General features: G+C 57.6%; 2 protein-coding genes across 3 annotated transcripts in view; one reads left to right on the top strand and one right to left on the bottom strand.

Moving 5' to 3' along the window:
- Positions 1-1,085, top strand: part of ST7L (suppression of tumorigenicity 7 like) — a 31,371-nt gene extending 30,286 nt beyond the window's left edge. Inside the window, exon 15 of one of the 2 annotated variants that reach the window (XM_051808575.1) lies at positions 862-1,085. In XM_051808575.1, the coding sequence (XP_051664535.1) occupies positions 862-993 (132 nt within the window). In that variant the 3' untranslated portion in view covers positions 994-1,085. The remainder of the gene's footprint in view (positions 1-861) is intronic. The other variant, XM_051808576.1, reaches the window with a different exon arrangement.
- WNT2B (Wnt family member 2B) lies at positions 396-18,070 on the bottom strand. Its single transcript, XM_051808630.1, has 5 exons — positions 17,792-18,070; positions 4,875-5,095; positions 3,163-3,440; positions 2,508-2,772; positions 396-1,469 (listed from the first exon to the last, which is right to left on the bottom strand). Exons 1-5 carry the CDS (start codon positions 17,953-17,955, stop codon positions 1,240-1,242), a joined length of 1,158 nt encoding a protein of 385 aa, XP_051664590.1. The 5' UTR covers positions 17,956-18,070; the 3' UTR covers positions 396-1,239.
- Between the last annotated feature and the right edge of the window lie 4,590 nt (positions 18,071-22,660).

Here is a 22,660-nt window from a genome sequence, read left to right as displayed (position 1 = left end):
GAAAGGTTTGGAAGTTTATCTGGCATCTCCTGTTCAACCCAGTACTAGAGAGCATTGGAATGGTTTGGGTTGGAAGGGTCTTTAAAGCTCATCCCATTCCACCCCCTGCCATGGGCAGGGACACCTTCCACTAGCCCAGGTTGCTTCAAGCCCTGTCCAACCTGGCCAGGGATGGGCAGCCACATGTCCTAGGGTGTGCTGCTGCTGAGGAAGGATTCCCCTGGGGCTTTGGGTGCTGGATGCCATCCTCTGCTTTGTGGGAAGCTACAGATAACTCCTGGGAGGGGAGGGTCTGTGCTTTGGGATGGTGGGAGCTGCAAGCAGCAGGGGGAAGAAACACTGCTCTGGGGAAGTGCCCAACTGGGCGTGTAGGAATTCAAAAAGCAAAGAACATCTTTTTCTGATATAGGTTTATAATGAATTTTTGACTTAAAATAATAAGCAGTATACACAACATACACGTGAGTTTTACAGAGACGCTGTTGTATCGTTGACTTCAGAACCTACCAGTAAGTTCACAGGTTTCATTTGCTCTCTCAAGCCCTCTGTGCCCGCCAGCATTTAGGGGTGGCCCTTGTCCCTGTGCAGTCCTCCAAGGTTCAGTTCCAATTTACAGCTCCACTTGTCCCCTGTGCTGGGGACAAGGGGGACAAGCCTCGTGCAGAGGTGGCTCTTGCTCAGTGGGGTCAGTGGCGTGCCAGGTCTGCTCGAGGGAAACGCGGGGATCACAGAACTGTCTCGTGGATTCTCAACACCCTTCCTCTGGCCTTGCAAAAAAAAAAAAAAAGGAAAAGCAAGAATGCTTTTGCTAGAGTGGATTATTCTGAACTAGTGTGTTTTGGTTTTTTTTTGCTGGTGAAGCTTTACTGCAACGTAGATTCTCTGGGGAGGCGCAGGATTCCTCAGCCATCGCATCCCGACGGTCGGCCCTCCGAGCCCCTATCGGTCGCACCATCCCTCTGCAAAGAGAACCTCTGCGGGTTCACAGTCTAAGCAAGGATTGCAGCCTCCTCCCCGGTCGGGGATTAGTTTTGCTGAGCAAACAGAAGGGCCCACAGTACCTCCTGGGAAACGCAGTCCTTCCCTTAGTGCTTCGCGGGATTCATTAAATAAAAGCCATGCAGTCGAACTACAGCTCCCAGAACGTCCCGGCCCTCGGGGCACAGGGGTTTAAACAAAAAAAATCGCGAGGGTGGCTGGCAGCGGACTCTTCCCCCGGGGGTGCTCCCGCCCGTCTCCTCAGGTCTGGTCCAGCCACTCGGCCCGTTTGGGGGCCTTACAGGTGTGCACGTCCACAGTGTCCTCGCACTCCTTGCAGCGCACAGCGCAGCACCAGTGGAACTTGCACTCGCACTTGGTGACGCGGGTGACGCGCGTGGTGTCGTAGCCGCGCCCGCAGCACATCACCTCGCAGCCGTCCGTGCCGCGGGACAGCTTGTTGCACACGCGGCCCGCCGTGCCCAGGGAGCCTGGGAAGGAAGGAAGGAAGGGAGGGAGGGAGGGAGGGACACGGGGTCAGGAGGTTCCTTCTCCATCGTGTTCCAGCACTTCTCCCCGCCCCCCCGCCGCCCCAGCCACAGGTGTTGGTGAGACTGGGAACCTCCATCTCCAAAGGGACCTTGGGTCTGAGTGCCTGAGTGGTGAAACCCCGCGTCTCTGTCACAGCACTTTGGAGCCTGCACTCACTGTGCTCTAAGGACATGGGATGCAGCAATCCCAGCCAGGGATGCAGCGTCGGTGTCCCTGCCGTAGCAGGAGGTTGGAAAGAGATGATCTTTAATGTCCCTTCCAACCTCAACCATTCTGTGGTTCTATGATCCTCTGCATAGCCCTCTCCCTGTGCCCACTGCTGGAGCCTGTGTCCACTGCTGCCAGAGTGTAAGGGCAGTGGGGGACAGGGAGGGGGTCTGCACAGCCCCTCTGTGCCCGGGGGACCCCTAGAGCAATGCGTGCCTGCTGAGCCAGGCTTTGCAGCTGGCAAAGCTGGGAATGCCCTCTTTGCTCAGGCTGAGGGTGGTGGGAGCACGTGCTGCCTTCCCCACCGAGCCCCCCTTGGCTGCTGCCAACCCCTGACCCGGGGATGCTCCAGGCTGGGAAACCATTGATCATCTCTGCAGGAGCCCAGCAGCCCCGACGCCCCTTCCCCGCTCTCATCCCAGCCCCGGGCTGTGTTCTGAGGAGCAGCCGGCAGCCTGTGCACGGAACAGGCTCTTTATTGCCTCTTCAAGGGAGCTCTGCTCCGCGGGGGGCAGGCTCCGAGGAAACGCTGAGCTACCGTCATTACGAGAGGCCTGAGGGACTTGGGGCTTTGGTGTAAAGCCTGGGGATTTTGGATAAAACACAGTTCTGCCTGTGCAAGTGTGAGGTGCTGCAGATGCCCCGTTCTCTGAGGGCTGGGGTTCACTGGGGGAGCTGAGATCCCAAAGCTGGGCTGGCTGGGAGCTGCTGGCCTGTCTGCAAGGGAGGAAGAGCTGCTTTTGGGCTATGACTGGAGCTCTGGGTTTTACCTGCTGACTTGTCCATCACGCAGTAATCAGGTGAGTTCTCAAAATACACCAGATCTGTTTTCGTGGGCTTCCTGAAGTTCTTGTTGGCCACTGTGAAGCCGGTGCCGTCCTGGTTCATCGTCACCTGGATGGCCCCGTTGTATTTCTTCCTTAGGTAATCCCCTGTTTTTCGAAAATCTGACATTGCCAGCCAACAAGTCCTTAGTGTGCAGGAGCCGCTGACCCCGTGGCATTTGCACTCCAGCTTCAGGAAACGCTTCACAGCCTGTGGGAAGAGGGATGTGTGAGGACTGGTGGTCACCCTGGGTGCCAGACATTGCACCAGTGCCTGCTCATCCCTGGTGCAGTTTATCAGCTCTTGGCTGTGCGGGATGGGCTCCTAACGAGAGAGGGGGGCTGTGTATGGAGGTCACTGGTGCAGCAGCAGCAGGGACACAATGCTGGGGGAAAAGGTAAGCAGAGCCCTTGCCACCTCCATGGGGCCATTCCCAGGGCAGAGCAGGCAGGGGAGCACTGGGAAGGCAGGGCAGCATCCAGCCCTCATCCCCAGTAGGACCTGCCCTCCACAAATACCACAGTCCTGCTTCTATGCCCAAGCTGTTCCCTTCGGAAGGTCCAGGTGGGATGGCTGTCCTGGCACTGGGGGTTCACTCACCATCCTCCCACAGCGGTTGTTGTGCAGGTTCATCAGCGCCCGGGCATCCTTCACCTTCTTCTCCTTGGCATCCACGAAGGCTTTGGCGAAGCGGATCCCGTAGTTGATGTTGTCGCTGCAGCCGCCCCAGTCGAACTCCCCGCGCTCGTCCTTGGAGCGGCCCCTCTTGAGCGGGTCACAGCTGCACACCTTGAGGTCCCCCTGGCTGCAGGCCCGGGTGATGGCATAGACCACCCCTGCCGAGGAGATGGCGTAGACAAAGGCGGCCTCCCTGCTGCCTGGAGCGGGGAGAGGAGCAGGGACGGGCAGTGAGCGTGCCAGGCTGTGCCAGGCGGCTGCAGCCCATCCTGTGCACGGGTAAGCCAAACCCACCGCTGGCTTCCCCGCTGCCCTTCTGACCAAGGGGAATTATCAGGAGCCATGCCAACATGTGCTGAGCCTGCAGGACCAGCCAGCACCCTTCAGGCAAGGCCACCTCCCTCCCTCCCGGGGCGATGGAGAGCACGGAGCCGGCGCCAGCCCCAGCTCTCCCCGCGTGGCACAGCTTGCGCCTGCTATTTTATGTCTCTGCTTCAAGTTCGCAGCTGTTTTTATAACGCTGTAAAAGAAGCTGCAAATCAAAACCATGCTCGTCTTCATTTCGAGGAGCCTTTGAAAGCAACTTCAAAGGCAGCAGAGCTCTCTTTGGGCCTCGCAGGATGGGGCTGTGGCGAGGAGCTTTCATCATTCCCCATCCTTTGCCAGGAGAGGATGCGAGCAGGAGGAAAGGTGCCCTGGTGGGGATGGAGAGGCTGAGAGCAGGCAGGCTGCAGCATGGCAGGGTGAGTGCTACACCCTGGCATTCCAGTCCCCTTCTTCCCGGCCAGGTCCTTGTCAGGAGTCTGGCTTGTGGCTCTGCTGCTTGCCCGCCCCATCCCCCCGCCAGCTGGGAGCAAGCCCTCCACTCCCTCCACAACACTCACATGTCCTCCATATGAGCTGGGAGTGGGAAGGCTCTTCCAGCCGCCTTTGATTTGGAGGCTGCATGGCTGGATGCTCCGGCACGGCACGGGATGCAGCAGCATCTGTCCCGCAGTGCCGCTGCCTGTGCCGGTGCTCCCGCGGCCCGTTCCCTGCCGGAGCCCTCCCAGGGGCAGCTGGAGCCCCTGATGCTGCTCCTGCTCTGGAACTGCCCCATCCCTGTCCCCACCACACCTGTCCTTGGGTACATCCCTGCTGGTGTTGTGTCTGTCCCTCACGTGGAGCAGGACGGTCCCTCCTGGGCAGGGGCTGTGCCCAGCCCTTTGCTCGAGGCTGGCACCTGCCCCGTATCCATGGTCCTCCTCCACCTTGGCGCCTGAAGTGAGGACTGGAGCCGTGGCTCTGCCTTGCCTCCCTTGCCATGCGAGGGAACAGCCAGTTCCCACGTGAATTGCTGAGTCCTGGCCAACCCTGCTCTCCAAATATTTATATATCCCATTACTGTTTACATATGAGCCTGTTCTCCGGAGGTGTCTCCTCCTTCCCCCTTCTCCCCCAGTGCTCCCCCTGCTCCATCTCATCTGGTGCAGCTATTCCAAACGCAGCGCTCTTCTCCCATTACTGCTTGATTAATTTACAGGGAAAAGCAAAGCTCTCCTAAGGGAGTAATCCAAGCCACCGGGCACGGCAGCCCAGCAAGAGGAGAGACTCCCAGGAAGGCGAGGGTGGGGAGGGGATGAGGCAGAACCTACTTCGCAGCATGACCCGGCCGAAGACGGTGTGGTCCCGGTCCAGGGTGCTGCAGTTCCAGCGGTGGTGCCGGAATTGGTGCTGGCACTCCCGGATCCACTCCTTGGCTCCCTCCCCGACTGACTGCATGATGTCAGGGTACCTCTGGCACAGCTGCCGCTGCTTGTTCACCAGCCCGGGGATGTTGTCGCAGATCACCCTCGCGCCCAGCGCCCCGATGTACCTGCGGGAGAGACGGTGCCACGTCACTGCCCTGCCTGCAGGGAATCTTACTGTCCTCAGCTGGAAGGGACCCACAAGGATCATCCAGTCCAACTCCTAGCCCTGCACAGGACAACCCCAAAATCCCACCCAGTCCCTCAGAGTGTTGTCCAAACACTCCCTGAGCTCTGGCAGCCTTGGGGCCGTGCCCTCTGCCCTGGGGAGCTTGTTCAGTGCCCAACCACGCTCTGGGAGAAGAACCTTCTCCTGATATCCAGCCCAAACTGCCCTGACACAGCTCCAGCCATTCCCTCAGGTGCTGTCACTGCTCACACAGAGCAGAGATCAGAGCTGATCCTCTTGAGGAAGCTGCAGACCCTGATGAGGTCTGACCTCCGTCTCCTCCAGGCTGAACAAACAGTGATGCCAGGTCCTCACCCTGCTCGGGGGTCTTATATTGAAGCCCACCTTCCCCTCTTTCCTTTCTACCTGTCACAGCTGCTCTGGGCTCTGCCCAGGGTGTCCCCCCACAGCAGTGTGCCCCTCTTGCAGCATCCTCTTGGTGTGGGCAAGCTGTGAAGCACATGTGAGACCTGCCCAGGGCTGTGGTTCAGACAGGCAGGACACAGGGACAGGGCACTGCTGAGCCATCACAGCCACTGGCCTTCGGTCCTTGTGTTCAGTATAATGGGGTGGACAAAGCTCTGCTCTGTGCAGGCAAGGAGCAGGGGGTCTGTGGAGAACATCTGCCCCAGGAGACAGCCAGCTCTGGGTGCTGCGAGTCCTGGGATGAGCCCCATGAGCCTGGGCTCTGTCAGCTCCTGGGGTGGCAGCAGAGGAACTTGCTGATGTGCAAAACCTCCCTCCCACCCTCTTTCCTACATCCCAGCCCTGCCTGGCCCTGCTGAGCACAGCAGGATGGCTGGTGCAGGCTCTGCCCTGTCTCCTGCTTGCACTCCATGGGAACAGTGTCCATGGCACAGGCACCTGTGCCATGCTTAGGTAGAGAAGGAAGAGGACCAGGCTTCACCTGTTGTTGCTACAGTCCTCACTCACACTGTTATCCCCCAGCTGTCGATTCCTCTCTGTGCACCTCCTGCACTGGTGAACACTTGTGATCACGCCCTGAAGTTGCACAACTGGGAGAACCGTGTCCCCCATCCTGGCTGAACCGTGTCCCCCATCCTGGCTGTGTCCCACCTGCATCCCTGTCCCCCCCCTGCAGCAGCAGGAGAGAGTGGGAGCTCGGAGCAGGAAGACAAGGCACAAACAACAGTCTGGCAGAGCCCAGCTGAGCCCCGGGGGCAGTTTTCCGTGGCCACGGGGGAGGGCCCCTGAGCTCTGCCCCACACTCTCACACCAGCCCGGACAATGGCAGCAACGTGGAATTTTCCATCCCGGTCAGCTCCCGCCTGCGCCACCCTCTCGCCCCTCTGGCTGCTTGAGCTGGAGGATGATGTTTGCTGCAGAGCACGGAGCTGGGATTCTGGCTGGAAGGGATGAGGTTTGGGTGGGATTCAGATTTTTTCTAGCCCCCGGACTGGAAGTAAAAACCTTCCTTTAATAACAATACTAAAAAGCAATAAGCTCGGACAATATTTCATTGTCTCTCTCTGGCCACGTTCTATCGCTTCTGTCTGCCCCAGAGAGAGCTCCCAAGCTCAGGAAAGCCCTGCGAGCACAGAAAGCAATGGGATCTGTTCCCCTTTTTAAAATATTTTGTTTAAATGCTGGCAGAAGCACAAGGTCATCTCGGGCTGGAGCTGAGGATAATAAACCCGGCTCCCCACGGCTTTGTGAGCCCAGACTCAGAGGGGCAGCGAGCACTATTGTCCCAGGCATGCTCATCAGCCTTTCATCCTGCAGCAGGGGGACAGGGACATGGCAGAAGACTTTTAGGAAAGAAAATCCAACAGGAGCTCATCAAGCAATGTGAACTGAGGGTATTTTGTTGCCTTGCTCGTGCCAGGCTGTGAGAGCAGCTGGTGAGTGGGACAGGGAGGATGAGCATCCCACCAGCTGGATAAGGGCACGGTGGTCTTGAGCAGGGCAGCAGAGGTCTTGTGGGGAAGTGTGGCCAGGCACCTGGCCCGAAATTCCTTCTGCCCAGCAAGGATGGGGATGGCTGGCATGTCCCTGCCTGTGCTGCCAAGGGCAGGGATGAGGTGCTGGGAGTCAGCGGGTTGCAGGATGGAAGTTCAGCAGAGCCAAAGCTCCCCTTTGCTGGGGAAGCTGTAGAAGGTAAAATGTTCTGTGATGGGCCACCTCACCAGGGACCTTGCAGGGACCCTGTGCTCCTGAGCTGGGGCACTGGTCTCTGGGCTGGTAGAGGAGCTGCCTCCCGGATGGGAGAGTGACGGATAAAGCACCGACTAACACCATCCCCTGGGAGACCGAGATCAAGGGAAACCCTCCAGACAAGATAAACACCAGGCACTCCCTTTTTCACACTGGGAGCTAATTACTTCTCCTTAATTCTCCTGCCAAACACCCAGATCAGAGCAAACATTATCAGCAGGAGAAAGTGGAAGGAGAGCAAGGCGAAGGGCACCGACCGCCGTGTGGGTCCCAGACCCACCAGGGTTGGTGGCTGAATCTCCCTTTGCCTGTGGCTGAGAACAAGCAGTGTATTTACAGCAGTACCTATAGGATTCCATCAGAAAGGGGAAAATTCCTCCCATGTCCCGGGAAGGCTGTGGTTATCTCGGCAAGGCTTGCTGAGAAAAGCTCCAGTTGGGCTCAGTTACTCTAAAATGCAGAGAGACAGGGAACATCAGAAAATTCTGCCAAGCAGAGTTCTGGGAGGGGAAAAAACCCAAACATTTGTTTTGGATGGATGAAAGCATCCCTTCCGATTTTATTTCTCAAAGCCTGTGACATTTTAAAAACACTGCAACAGGAAAGACAATGGATGTTCTGAGAAGTCCCCAGCTGCCTTATCAGAACCTCGTTTTTAAAAGAATGAAGCTGTGCTGGAAGTGGCACATTTCTATGCAGTGCTGTACTCTGGGGGAATCTCTATTTTTCCAGCTGAAAAAAAAAAAAAACCACCAAAACCCAAGGCATGAGTTCAGAAAAGACTGTGAGAAGGAGCTGCTCCTGATGCTGGTGGCTGCTCAGGCCTGGAGCTCATGGCTGGGAGGAGAGAGGCAGACCCGGGCAGGCTGCAGTGAGGAGGAGCTGGGAGGGAGGGAGGGAGTGGATAATTAAGTACATGTGGGGATAATGATCCTCCACCCTGTTCAGCAGGGTTCCTCGGGCTGCTGCCTCTTGGGAGCTCCTCATGCAGGTCCATAAAGCCTTGGCATTGCCCTTCCAAGTGCAGAGTTGCTTGCCCAGCTCGGGTGAGGGGCTGTGCCAGCCCCTCTGACCGCCTCTGCCTGGCTGATGCTGCAGCATTCCCTCTCGCCGATCGGCGAGCAATCCCAGGCTGGGTGTATTTCCCGCTTTCTCCCAGGATTGCGCTGCCAGGAGCCGGGTGTGAGCCGCCCGTGCTGCGGGACACGCTGTGCTGCACACGCAGCACTGGGATCTCCCGCCCTGCCTTCCTCCCTTCCCGCGAGGCAGCAACAAAGGGAGGATGGAGATTTTGTGTTCCCAAGGCAGGTGCCTTCGGAGCCTGCGGGGTCAAGCCCTCCTCTCCCTCTCCCTGCCAGCCTTCCTCCTCCCTGCAAGTCGCACGGATGCACATCCAGCTGCAGCGAGCTCTTCCCAACATCCCGCCGAGCGCCCGATGCTCGAGGGAACAGGAGACGAGCGTCACGTGCTGGCTCCCCGTTGTTGTTCTTGCGGAGAGTCTGCTGACTTCGGCTCTTGTAAACAGGGAGAAACCTAAATTGCTTCTAAGATAAACATGCAAATCAGAGGCAGACGCATCTATTTACTTGGCAGCGTGCGGGCTGCGCTAAACCCCCTTCCGCGGCTCGCCTCCGTGCTGGATGTGCGCTGCTCCCGTGCTTCCCACAAGAGCCTGCCCGGCTTCCCGAAGGGCTCGCAGGCTCCGCGGGGTGCTCTGCCCCATGTCGTGTCTCTGCCCTCTGCTCTGCTGCCAGGCTGAGCTCAGACAGAGCTCGGAACAGTTCCAGAGCTTTCCATGTCTGTTCTCCTTGTGCAGCTCCCTGAGGGTTAGGAGGAGATTCCTGCAGTTCCATGTGGGCTGTGAGCTCCTGGGATCTGCTGCATCTTGTCCCAGCGATCATCTCCCAGTACACCTCGTTCCTTCTCCACCTTCACTGGGCTGGAGCCTTTCTGGATCCCTAAACTGTGCTTTTGGCCATGACATGGAGAATGCAGCTTCCTCGTTGCTTTGCTCGTTAATGGGAAAAACCAAAAAGGCTCAGGAAAAGCTCTGTAAGTGCAGCAGTGGGGAGATGGAGAGCATGGCCAGAGCCTAAGGCACCTCAGCAACAGGCAGATGGGAGTTTCTGCTGCTGGAGAAAGGCCACCCCTGTGGCAGCCCAGGCCAGCCAGCCCCAAATATCTCGGCCAAGTGAGCAAATCCACTGGGTAGGTGCTGAGGAAACTATAACTCCATATATCAGAGCAGGAGGATGCTGCCAAAGGGAATTTAGTTTCCCTTTCCTTAGATATAAACAAAGCCCTGCAATATAGACCTGGGATACCTCCAGGACAGGCTGAGCTGGGGCCATGCCACTGTTCTGCACTCACTGGGAGATATCAGGTAGGAAATGTCTCTTAGAAAATGAGGTTTTGAAGAAAGGAATGCATGTCATGGGAATTGGTAAAATTACATGGAATCAGAGCTTGCTCTTGTTGCTCTCCATAATGCCAAGGTGTTCCTGAGAAATAAGTGAGTGCCCTAATGTAGTTCCTAATGAAATTTATTGTAGATGCTGCTGTGCCTAACATTTCATTTTTCACCATTTCATATGGCATTCCAATGCCTATTTGAGCACGACTTGATTTCAAAAGGGAAATTTTTGGAATCGCCATTCTCGGGCAAATCTCAACATCTCTGAGCTCTGAATTAAAACAGCTGCTGAAACATTGGAAGTTCCCACTGTGGGGAAATCAGGGTTGCACCAACACCATTAAAGGTACAGTTTTAAATTAGATTAATAGAAGCTTAGCTTAACTAAAATCGCTGTCACAGCTTTACATGGGAGAAGGATGTCCATGCAAGCAGCTGTGGTGATGCAGTGAGCCAGGATCCGGGTGCAGGGAAGCTCAGGGAGCTGCTCCCCAGCACACAGAAGGCTTCTTTGCTGTCACTTGTTAATTCAGAGTTTGTGGGTGAAAACCTGAGGATCCCAAAACCTTGCCAGCTTTGCCAGAGCTCCCTGTTTGGTGTTGGAGCTGGGAGGGAACGGGAGAGTGGGGAGATGCAGCACCCAGGGGCAGGAGGGGCTCTGGCTGGACACAGCACCATGAGCCCAGTCAGCACAGCAGCATCAAGGGATGCTCCTCCAATGCAGAGGGTCTCAGCACAGGCAGCAGGCTTGGCTCTGACATCCCAGGGAATGGCTTTTCAGCTGGAGAATTTGCCTTTCCTGGCGCTGCCGCTCCCCACCAAGTGCAGGATGTGCTCAGCTCAGGTAAGGCAGCCTGGACACCTGAAATCCCTGGATCCCCACACATGTTGACTCCTCCTGGGGGGTTCTGAACACTCTCTTGTCTTACAGCAGTACAGAGAGGCAGAGCAGCACTTGGGGGCTCTGAACCTGACCAAGCCAGGTTTAAAACAGCAAAAAAAAAAACAAAACAAAAGAGTAAGTGAAGCACTTGGGTGGTGTCTCTGCCACACTTAGTGTGAGTCCCGATGGTGTCCTCTGAGGGCCACCAACTGCCTGTCACGTGTCACTGTCCCACCTAATATGAGTCAGGTAAATAATCTGAGCACCACATGGAAGAAATGCTGAGGTTGGAGCTCTTCCACATCTCCCATTGATGCCACCAGCTGAGCTGTAACAGGGCCTCAGAACCAGCCCAGGACATTCCCCTCGGTGCTGCTTCTGCTTTTGTCCCCAAGTGTGCTATGACACAGTCAATTGTGAATGATGCCTGCTCCCAAAAGCATCCCTGGGAGGGGCAGCCTGGGGCTGGTTTAGGCTCCAGCGTTGTTTTCAGCTTTGGGGATTTCTCTAGGTCTTTCTGAAAACCGAGTGCTGCAAAACCCCCGGAGTTCCCCTTGTCTGTGAGTGGGTCTGGCTGTGTTGGTCTGGCTGTGCCTCTTCAACCTGGCCTGTGTCCACTGAGGACATCTCCAGCCTCCTCTCCTGGAGAAGTGCTGGAGGATGGCTCTGCTGTTGGGGGTCCCAGTCCACCTCTCCTCAGGCTCAGCTGGTTTTGCTCAGAGCCTCATTGCTGCCAACTTCTGCTCCAAGACCCTGAGGCTGAGATGAGAGCGTGCTCTGGCTTCTTGGTGGCACCAGAGGCTGTTGGAGTCCATCCCCTGGGAAAAGTGATTCACCTCCCAATTGCTCTGTAACAGCTTTGACAGTCCTGAAGGATCCACTTGGAAGCCAAACTATCTTGGCTTCTGTCCTCTTCCCATCCCATTGAGTCCACACAAAATCCGTGTTTTGGTGGGAGGCTGGAAAGCTCTGGGCAGCTCTTGGAGGTGCAGATAGGATCAAATCCAACATCCCTGCCTCTTTGCCTGATAAAGAGCAAATTCCAACATACCTGGCAGCTTTTCACCTCCTCGAGTTCTTTGCATACTTCCCAAGGATGCTGCACCTTCCTTCCTCTGCTCTCCCTGGCTGTGGCAGACAATTTACAGCCACCTGCCAAGTACTTCGGGTTGCAAGGTGCTATAGACATCTGAGATATTATTTTAGTATTACAAACCCTGAGTATTTTATTAAGCCCCACTGGGAACAGGGCCATCCTGGCCTGCTGGAATTGTTAACGCCTTGGAATGATTAATAGTCCTAATTTCCTCACTTAGAACCACTACTCTGCATGTTGAGAGCGTTAGTCTCACTTGAATAATTTTTAACATTGTCCTGCTGAGCCACTACCAGTGCCATTCAAGGGACATATTTTTCATTTTGGGCACCATTATCTTTCTGTTTCTTGTGCATTCCCTTTTCCCAGTTGTCTGCCTTTGGATCCTGGCCGGAGCCCCCTCTCTGTGGTTTTCCTGCACCCCTGTGCAGTCAGGGGGATGTGGTTTCTGTGGGAAGGACTGAAACACTGTGGTCCAGGGGAGATGGAGCAGATGGGTGCCACGCTCTGCTGTCCCCTGGGTGGATGTGGGAGGGTTTACTGTTGGCATCTTGCGTGAGAGGGACCTGGAAATTGAGGTCTCAAAACTTCACTCAGTGCTGGGTGAAAGCTGGTCCTCGGGGCATCCTTGGCAATGCATGAATACACAATAGCTGCTCATCAAAAATATGCTTTATCCTTAAGTATCAATTTTTTTTGTCCCAAAGCCCTTTGCTAATAGGTGGGGAGTCTCTGGTGGTTAAGCTGGATGTCCAGTTCTCTTGTCCAGGGCACATCCTGTGTGTTGGGATGCTGCTCTGAGCAGGGACTGTGTTTCCACGGGATCTGGCCCAGCACAGATCTCCTCACGGCACTGCTGAATTCCACGTTGGTAACAGTCAGAGCTAATGAGTTTGGAAGAGCAGAAGGATTTTTCCTCCTTCTGCATTTCTTCCCAAGAAAGATCTGCTATAGGTGAAAATGACCCCAGTGACAAATGGGCTGAGCAGCACGGTTGGGATTGTTGTAACGGCGCGGAGCGACTGAGAGAACCCATCTGTTCCATCCACCCCGACCGAGAACACCAGGGCTGCTGCAAAGGCCACAGGGTTCATTCCCCATCAGTCTGACGTTACTTTAAAACTTATTTTTCACAGCAGGGCTGCCCGGACAGCCGGAGCTGCAGAGCGCCTCGGGATAAAGACTTCCTGGTCACTGACCTCCTGCTTTTATTGCCATGCAAAGTGCTCTGCAACAACAGACTGACAGCTGGGGCGAACCCCTGGAGATCCCCCGGGCCCTGAGTGCTGCACGCCCTCTCCCCTTTGAGGTGGGACCTTGTCCCCTGTCCCTGCCCGTGGCAGGGGGGTTGGAACTGGATAATCTTTGAGGTCCCTTCCAACCCAAACCACTCTGGGATTCTGGGATTCTTATCTTGCCTGCAGCAGTGCCCAGACTGAGTGGATAATGAGTGGGGGCACTGGCACAGAGGGAATGGTTTATCCATGGCATGGGATGGCATTAGAGCTACGGACACACAGCCCTCAGAGCCCCCACGTTGGCTCAGAGACCCTCTGCTAGTGAAGCCCTCTGGGGCTGCTGCATGTCTGCCCTGCTGAGACTGGCACGAGGGGGAGGCAGCAGCACCCCCAGAGGGTTACAGGGCGGGCTGTGGAGCTCCTCCATGCAGCTGTCTTTCCCTTGGCTTAATTTCAAACATTCCTATTGATGCTATTTCCCCTCCCACACACCTCAGCGTGATGCCTGTTTAAATGAGCCCCTCTCTCCCATATCCTCTGTCCACATGTATGTGTGGCTCCATTCCTCCATCCCTCCTTGTGCCCATCCACCATGCCTGGGCCAGGAACCAGCACTGGTGTCATGATGGAAACATGGCAAACCCCAGAGAAGAAGGGCAGTGGGGTCACCACTCCTGCCATCCTGTTGTGGTGGGAATGTCCCCTTCTCCACTGGCAGTGGGGTGTCCTTGCCAAACCCTTGGCCAGAGACCGACACCATGTCCAGGGGTTGCTCTGGCAATGACAGTCACTCCTGCTCCATGATTTGCCCTTTGTGTGTTTTCCATGCCCACCAACACTCTCCTCCTTCCCTGGCCAAGGAAGGCAGTTGGACCACGGTGGCTGCCTGACTCTGAACTGGAGTATCCCTCAAAATTCCCATCTGGGCATCATGCCCTGGAGCTCAGCAGCTCCCTTGGAGCCCCCATACCCTGCTGACTCCATGGGCAGCCCCGCGTGGTCCCACGTGCTCCCCAACCCGCACCCAAACTCGCGCTCGTCTTCCTTCCACAGATTTGTTTTATCTCTTTGGGAGCCTGATGCCTCCCATCTGTTCCAATGCCAGATGAAATTAAATATTTGTAGTTTCCAAGGGCTGTGGTTAGCAATAAACAAGTTAGCTAACGAGGACTTGGTGCGCCGGGGGCTGGGGGTGTCCGTGTGTGTGAGGGTGGGGTGCAGGGGGGGCACGCAGGACTTTCTCTGTGTACATTTTTCTTTAACCAAACCTTCAGTTTTAGGATGCTTTTCCACACCAGAGCAGCTCGCCGGGGCTCTCCGCAGCGAGTAAAGCTCTACTTAGTTATTTACACCAAGTTTGTTTATTGCACAGTTTATGTTTATAAGCAACATTTGTCTAATCTCTCCCAAATCTTTCCGAAGGAATTTCGGAGGCCGCTTTTGGGGCCCGCTGGCCTCTCTCAGGGCGCCAGGGGCACAGCCCTGCCAGCCTGGACCACGCTGTTCTCCCCACCCCCGGCGCACCGCAAGTGTAAACGGGATTTAGGGATTTTCCCCGTTGCATTCCTTCTTAATTTCTGTCTGTGTTTCAGCTGGTATTTTGTTGCTAAGTAACACTTCAGGGTTTGGAAGCGCTTCCACGAGGGTGCTGCTCCCCGCGGCCACGGCCATCCCGCTCTCACCCTTAGTCACGGCGGCCCTGGGAGCGCGGCCACGACTGCGCTGGCCACCACTGCAATGTCCCCATCCCGTCCCTCCTGCCCCTGTGACACTGGGCTCACCATGCCATGCCCCCAGCACGTGCACAGCCACACACAGGCACCCACGGCCGCTTTTTTGGACGCCGGAGTTCACCAATTCCTGGCGTTTCTGCGGGGCGGTTGGGCCGCGCCTGACGTCACCGAAAATTAATAATTTGCAGTTGTTTAGAAGAGACGTTCGGTTGATGTTTCCTTTCCGTGTACTGCGATCAGAAGGGACCCGGTTTTTCCTATTAAACTACTTAAAAAGTTGACTCGGAAAATGAGAAGCATTTCCGCCAGTTCCGCAAGTTTATTGTGTGTGAATCCCTAGAAGAATTTGGCAATAATAATTAAAATAAGGAACGATGATGCACCACCGAATGTATTTACTGTAATATCAGCGGTGCTAGAGATGTGTTTGGAAACCTATGCAAATCACTGAATAACTTTTTCCCAAACCACAGCTGGTTGAAACCACTTTCAGTAAAACCCAGTTTCATCTTAAACACACTATTTTGTCAGAACTGACACGTCCAGCACAACAGCGCCCAGTTCAATTTAGGCTTTTCTTAGGAATGTTCTGCTTTACAGAAGAGAAAGTTCGATTGAAAGTGTGAATTTTAGAGTTTAATGTATTTTGGGTTTGATTTTTTGGGGGCTTAAAAGTAACGTATTTAAGGCCCTTGGGACCAGTTCTCCCTGCTGAAAACATCCAAAGGCACCGTGCCTGGCTGCACCACGGCTGTGGGGCTGCGTGGGGGGCTGCCCAGCCCCAGCCACCCCCCTGCCCCAGCACCCCAGGTCTGCCCTGCTCTCCTCTCCCCTCGAGCTGCCAGGCAGGGATTGTCTGCAAGCTGAGAACACAAACTGCTGTGGGAGCTAAATGTAGCTTCCTCCAAACAAGCCACAGCTACCGAGGCTTAAAACGTGGCTGGTTTTCCTCCCGCTTGCTGGGAAGCGACATGTGCTCGGAATGAGGGCAGACCGCGGCGAAGTGGGGTTCGACAGCAAGGGAAATGGGTGGTATTTACACTCCTCCTAAAGAAAGAATCCTCACCCCTCAGGCAGCGTCCACGTGTGTTACCAGAAGTGCCCAGCTCGGATGATGCTGTGACTGCTCCATCCCTCCTCTTTTCCCGGCCACATTTACCCCAGGTACCCACTCCTCGGCTCTAACGAGCCTCCCCTTCTCCTGCCTCCTCGAGAATGGTAGCAATCCAACTTCTCCACTGTCCCTTCCTTCCTTCCTCAGCTTTTAGGATTTTAGCAACCTCACCTTGCCCGCAGAAACCATCCTGCCTTCACCTGCCCTGCTGGGGGGGGGGCAGAGCTGGCTCTGGAAGCCAGGCCAGTGCTTGTATCAACCTGAGACTCCCCAACAGTGACTCACTTTCTCTCTCGGTGGTTCCAGTGCCCCGCGGCTGATCTGGCTGCAGGAGATCTCCTCTGGGCATGGTTGGGAATGGCACGGCTCTTGCTTCTTTGCTCAGTATGTGCCCCCCAAAGCCTGTCCTGCTCTCTGGAAGAAGCTTCTCCTCACGCCATCCACCTTTTGTGCCTGGTTGCCACCGGCTGCCTGAGCAGCACGTCCCCTGAGCAACCCGCTCCCTCCCAGCCCCACAGCTTTTCCATCTGCCTTCCTCACCCTGGAATGGCTCTCCCAGGGGATGCCAGCCCGGCCGCGATTGCCACACGCCCAGACGTGCTCTCAAACACCGGGAATACTTGTGCTATCGGCGTGACTGTGAAGTGCTCCCGGGCCCTCACAGAGTGCTCCACGGTAGCTGAGGAATTCCAGAAACCACCATTCCCTTGCAGTGGCAGATGGGTTGAATTTGATTAAGTTCTGCCTCATCCACCGCGATCTGCTAATGATGATGAGATTGGCGTGGAAAACAGTGTTTTCCACAAGATTAGAGAGGACTTTTATAGGGTGGGGGACACTGAGAACTTTTCTGCAGCCAACTATTTTTTTTCTCCAGTGTTGCTGAACTACTGAAGCAGCGCGAGGTCTCTCTTGGAAAACTTTGCCATCCTTGTTTTCCTAATTACTCTCATTCCGCATACATGAATTTTCATTGTTACAGGAACCGGGGCAGGAGGAGATTTAATTTCTAGAAGGCTCGTATTTTCTGTGGCATCATTTCTATCTGTTACAGAGCCCCACTTTCTCCAAAGGAGGGGGAACAGCAGCTTCTTCACTTCCCGAGAGCTGTAATACAAGCGTGCGGGGCAACACCGCAGCCCGTAGGGATGGGGGAACTCCGGCGGGATCAGGGTGGATCGGCTGGGAGCTGCTGCCGCTTCCCCGATCTAAACCGCACAGAGGGGCTCCCCCTGCTCCCCGCCGTGCCCGGGGAGGGATGGCTTTTAGGGAGGTCACGGCGCCCGACAGAACGGAGGGTGCCCGCCGCAAGTCTCGGCCCCGGGAGAGGGGCGGCGGCACTTTCGGGGCGCGGGGTGCCTGAAGCACTGCGGTGGCTGCGCCGCGGGGAAAGACCCGGCACCGACCCCGGCGCGGTGCCGCTCCCACCTCTCCGCTCCCCCCGCCGCGCTGCCCCGGGACCCCGGACACAGGGACACCGGGACACCGGCACCTCGGACGCCGGGACACCGGCACACCGGCACCCCGGGACACCGGGACACCGGCACCCCGGGACACCGGCACCCCGGGACGCCGCCGGAGCCGCGCAGGTGGAGCCGCGGGGACAGACGGGGAACCCGCACAGCCCCGGCCGGTCCCCGCCGGCTCCCACGGCCGCACGTCGGGCGCCGGCCCCGGCACGGCGGGGCTCGCTGCGCTCCCGCCGGCGCTGCCCCGACCGCCGCTCGTTCTTCTCCGTCCCCATCGCCATCCACGTCTCCATCGCCATCCACGTCCCTATCCTGTCCCCGGTCCCGTTCCTCATCCCTATCCCTACCTCCATCTCCATCCCCATCTCCATCCCCCGTCCCCATTCCCGTCCCTCGACCGCGCCCAGTGCAGCTCCCGCGGGCGGCGGCCCCGGGACCGTCGGGGCGGCGGCGCCGTCGCGGGGATTCACTCACCACCACGAGGAGTCGGCGCGGGGCGTCAGGGCGAGCAGGAGGAGGACGAGGGGGAGGCAAAGCCGGGGGGCCGCGCCCGCCGTCCGAGGGAAGGCTCCGCACTCCGCACGCCCGGGGGCCACGGCAATCCCAGGAGACGCTTCCAGGCGGTTTGGGCTGAGCATATCTCTCCGGGGCGGGGTCCAGACGGAGAAATGACCGGGGAGGGGGGTCCTGCCCGCACTTCCCTCGGGGCACTGCCCGTCACGGCCCCGCGGCGCGTCCGCCGGCTCCGCGCTGCTGAGCGAGCCCCGGCTGGGCCCCCGCGCCCAGGCTCATGCTGCTGCGGGGGGCGGCGGGGCCGGGCCGGGCCGGGCCGGGCCGGGGGGGCGGCGGGGGGGGCTCCCCGCGGGGCTGCGGGGCGCTCAGCGGGGTCGGAGCCCCCCGAGCGGCGCGGGGCGGGCGGCGGCGGGGCCGGGCCGGGCCATGGAGGTCCTTGCGCGGAGGGCGAGGGCGCTCTGGGGATGGGAGCGCGGGGGCCGCGGCCAAATATTGCCGGCGCCCGCCGTGCTGCGGGCTCTCATTGGGCAGAGTCAGAGGCGCGGAGCCGCCGCTCCGGCCGGACCGACCCCCGCCTCCCCGAGGGCACGTCGGACAGCCCCCTCCGGGCTCCTGCCCCCGCCGCCGCCCCGCACCGGGGGCCGCTCCCACCGCCGCGCCCGCACCCGCGGGGGACGCGCAGCCGAGCCGCGGGTCGCGGCCGCCCCGTCGGGCCCCGCCCGGGGGGAAGGGGCGCAGCGGCGCGGCGGGATGCGGGATGCGGGATGCGGGATGCGGGGATGCGGGGGCACGGGGCCGGCTCCGCCCGCGCTCGCCCCCCGCCAGGTGTCACTGCAGGGTGGGAAACCGCAGGGTGGGCCGCGCTCCGCGGGGCTCCGCGGGGCTCCGCGCCCCGTCGGGGGCTGTGCCCGCCCGTCGCGGTGCCCGCGGCTCCGGTGCGGGCGGGAGTGGGCAGCGCACGGGGGTCGGTTTGCAGAGAGCTGGTGGCTCCGGTGCGGGGTGGCCGTGAGGGTCTCAGCAAGGGGGTGGAGGTGGTGCAGACCCCACAGGTGCCCGGGGACCCGCAGGCAGCGGCTGGGGGGTGGGACACGATGGACATGCTCTCCCTGGGACGGTGATGGCCCCAGTGAGGGTCACCACCCGGCATCAGTGTCCAAGCCCAGGCACAGCCCTTTGTGACAGTTTGGCGAGTGCTCCCCACCTCCATGTGCCCCTGTCACCTGTGACTTCAAAAGGTGGATGAGCTGCCCTGGGCACTCAGCTTTCCTTCCTTTATCACCCTAAAAATGTTGGCTGGCAGCTGTTGAAGACCAGCCCTACCTGGGAGCTGCCTCTTCCCCAGCTCCTGTGGAGCTGGTCCTTCCACACCATGGAGGTGAGCAGGCATTTGGGTAACCTCTCATTGCCAGCACCTTCCCAATATGCCTAATTATTTACTGGGATTGTAAAACTCATTATCCACCGGAGTCCTTTCCACATTGCCAGAGCCCTCAGCTGCCCCCTCCCCTCATTCTGCTCTTTCCTTCCCATTCCTGTTGTTCAGATCAGAGAGAGACTTCCCCAGCCTGAGAGAAATGGGGACTAGAAGCTCACACTCGGTTATAATCCAATTATACTTCAGAAAACTGCAGTGACAGAAAGCTGGTGCTGGTGGGGTGCTGTCCTTTTGTCCGAGAGCCCACATGGAATATTGCATTACAGCTTATCCCTGAAGTGGTGGCACTGAAAAGGCTGATATTTATAGACTGTGAAAAGCTGTGAATTTGTTTAGAAGACCCAACCTAGCAGGCAGCGTGCTGGGGGCTCTGCTGAGGCCATTTCATGGGCTCTGCTCTGCTAATGGGTTGTTTCACACAAAGAGAGGAGCCTGAGTTTTCTGTTTCTTGCTCTGATGGGGAGGGAAGGGGGGAGTTGACAAGCACCACGTTCATGTGGGTGTGCAGGTCTTGGCTGTGACGTGGTGCTGGGCAGGAGACCTCTGGCTCAGGGTGAAACTCAGGATGAGGGCAAGAGGCAGCAGTGCCAGCCCTGGGAGAGGAGGCAGGGTTGATGGGTGTCTGCAGGGGGGATCACAGCTCAATTTTGGTGTCGAAGTGAAATGCTCAGGCCGGGTTTCAGAGCTCTGCACCCACCATGCTGAATTTCCCTGTCAACCTGGTGGCTTATCTTGATGCTCTTCTCCATAAAACCCAACTGACAGCTCATGGACTGTCCCCTGGGTTTGTGTCAGGCTCTCCCCGTGCTGGGCAGTGAGGAGGCCAGGGCAGCCCTTGCTCTTCTCTGACTGTGGCTCAGCCGGGCAGAGCCTCGTGGTGTTTGATCTTCCATTCAAATTAGCAGCACTCAGGGTGTCTGGGTGCCTGGTCCACATGAGCTGTGGTGAGTAAATAAACAAGGCTCTGCTTTCAAAGGCTTTCACGACTCATTAACTTCAAAGGAACGGGCTCTCTATTTTCTTAGCAGGTCGGTGGCTCCACAGACTCACTCTGGGTGCTGAAGGTGGTGGCTGGTCATGCTGGGAAGTTGGGGCAGCCTCTGCAGGGTCAGTGTCACACACAGAGCTGTGGCAAGGGCCAGAGGATTGGTCCGTGGCTGATGTTACCCACTGGGAGATGAGCAGGGTAAGGAAATGCACAGGTGAGGATGATCTATGGCATTCCCTGCCCCAAAAAGCTGCTCCACAAGTGGCATCCAGCCTGCAGCGTGCCCAGGGCACTGTCAGGCAGGGTTTGCAAGCCAAGGATGGGTACCAGATCCACCCCTGCTCTGCACAAGCCTCCCCATCTTTCCACAGAGGCAGTGTGGTCTCACCTACCCCTGCCATGTCCCTGTAGGTGAGGGTGCTCTGCCCCATGAGCCCAGCTCGCTCTGGCAGTGTGAGCAGGAGGTCACTCTCCCTCTCCAGCTGTCCCTCCCGTTGGATTCCTGCTTTGATTGTGCAGGCACAGGTGCTGGGGCTGTGCCAGGCGCGTGGAGCGAGCGGAGGTGGCAGAGGGATTGCTGCCATGCCTCCAAAATGCCCCTGCTGGGCACTGCTAGGAAGCTCACCTTTCACGTGGCAGCCCCAGGAATAACTCGGAGCCTTTGGATGATCACAGCTGCCTGGAACCCCAAGGGGAAAAAATCAGTGTCCTGGGATAACCCTCAGTGCCAGGCTGGCTGACCTCATGGGAAACCCATTTTCTGGGGCAACAGAGACCTATTAAAACATATTGATTGGGAACTTATTTTGGGATGGGTATTGCAGCTTGGTCAAGCTCCTGAACTTGTGAAAAAGGGACCTGAGAGGGGCTGTGGGCCTTTGGGGGCACAACATCTGTCAGGCTTGTTTCCTCTCCAGCCACAGCACAGCAGGGGGCACGGTGCTGGACATTGTCACTACCCAGCACAGTGACACAGCAGAGCCCCAGGAGAGAGCCATGCTCGAGGCAGGGTGTCCTGCTCCATGCTGGGGGCTCAGCTTCTGGCAGAGCTGGCCCTGGACCCCCACATTCCCCACTGTGCCAAGAAGGATGCTCAGGAGAAGTAGTTCAAGCTGGCTGTAGACAGGCAAAGGAACCCTTTCTGGGGCAGGTAAGGGGTTCTTTGCTGAGGGACAGCACTGGGACATCACAGCCACAGGAGCCCAGTGCTCTCTGCAAGCTGCACCTTGTCCAGCAAAGGTGTGGTGAGTGGTGAGCCCTGGCAACTCCAGCACTTGCCTGTGAAAGGAAGGCCTTTTATCCCCCAAAAGAACACGGCTCCCAACGGCCAAGCAGTCCCCAGTTAGCCCCTGGCTATACCCCCAAGGTCTGAGATGCTAAGAATACGTTTTGGAGAGCTACAAATAACCAGGAGGATGAACTGACCCTTCCTTACGGCCCCACCACCATAGAAACAGGAGCCAAACAAACAGGCACGAGCCAGCCCTGTTAGCAGAGCAAAGGCATGTGCTTTGTTAGTCTATCCCCTGCTTCCCCTGTTAATTGCTTTGTTCCTTCTCAGATTAATTGATGAATTGCTGTGTGGACATGCAATGCCTGGCCTTGCAGCCACGTGGTGTGTGTAACCCTTTGGCCTCTGTGGATATGTGGGCACACAGAGCATGGGGACATCCTGCCCTTCCTTGTGTGCCCAGCTGGAGTTGAGCAGCTCCTGCCTGAGGAACCTGAAAAGGTGTTGGTGTTGCAGGTTTGACTGCGAGCAGGAGTAAAGGTCGAATAGTGAAACTAAAGCTGTGATGTCAGTCCCGGGTTTCCACCCAGCAGTTTTTGTGCCTTCCCGGAGGAAAGTACTCTGGAAAGAGCTGGTTTCCCATCACAAGACCCACCCTGCACCGTGGCATCAGCTCGGACCTGGCTCCATCCCTCCCTTCCCTGCCCACCAGCCCGACGAGCTCCTCCCAGAGCAGCCCCGATGTTCCCGAGCACCCAGCTTCGGCCGCGCCAGTCAGAAAAGTCCCCGGAGGCCAGAGGTGGTGCAATAACACCTAAAAATACCCGAGCAGCCCCGGTTTCCGTCATCCTCCAGAGGCATCTGTGTATTGTGTGTGCGGGGAGAGCAGGACGGGGAGAAACGGGCCATAAATCCTGCCGGGCTCCGCTCTCGGCTGCTCCCTCTCCCTCCCACCGACGGCGGCCGTCCCGGGGCTGTCTGGCAGGCGCGATTCCCGGCTGTCATCGGCGGATCAGACGGCGCTGAAATTCGACAGGCCTGTGGAAAAACACGGGGTGACATCACGCAGAGACACCATCCCACTGATTAATCTCCGCGAGGTCAGCGGCTGCTTTATTTATAACCCGGGGAAGGGGTTTGAGGTGGGTTTTGGCAGGGGTGGAGCGGCATGTCCCG

The sequence above is a fragment of the Manacus candei genome, unplaced genomic scaffold (assembly GCF_025592945.1).
Source record: "Manacus candei isolate 608988 ecotype Guabito, Panama unplaced genomic scaffold, ASM2559294v1 h1tg000073l, whole genome shotgun sequence".
NCBI classification, from domain to species: domain Eukaryota; kingdom Metazoa; phylum Chordata; class Aves; order Passeriformes; family Pipridae; genus Manacus; species Manacus candei.
This window is presented reverse-complemented; position numbering and strand designations above follow the sequence as displayed.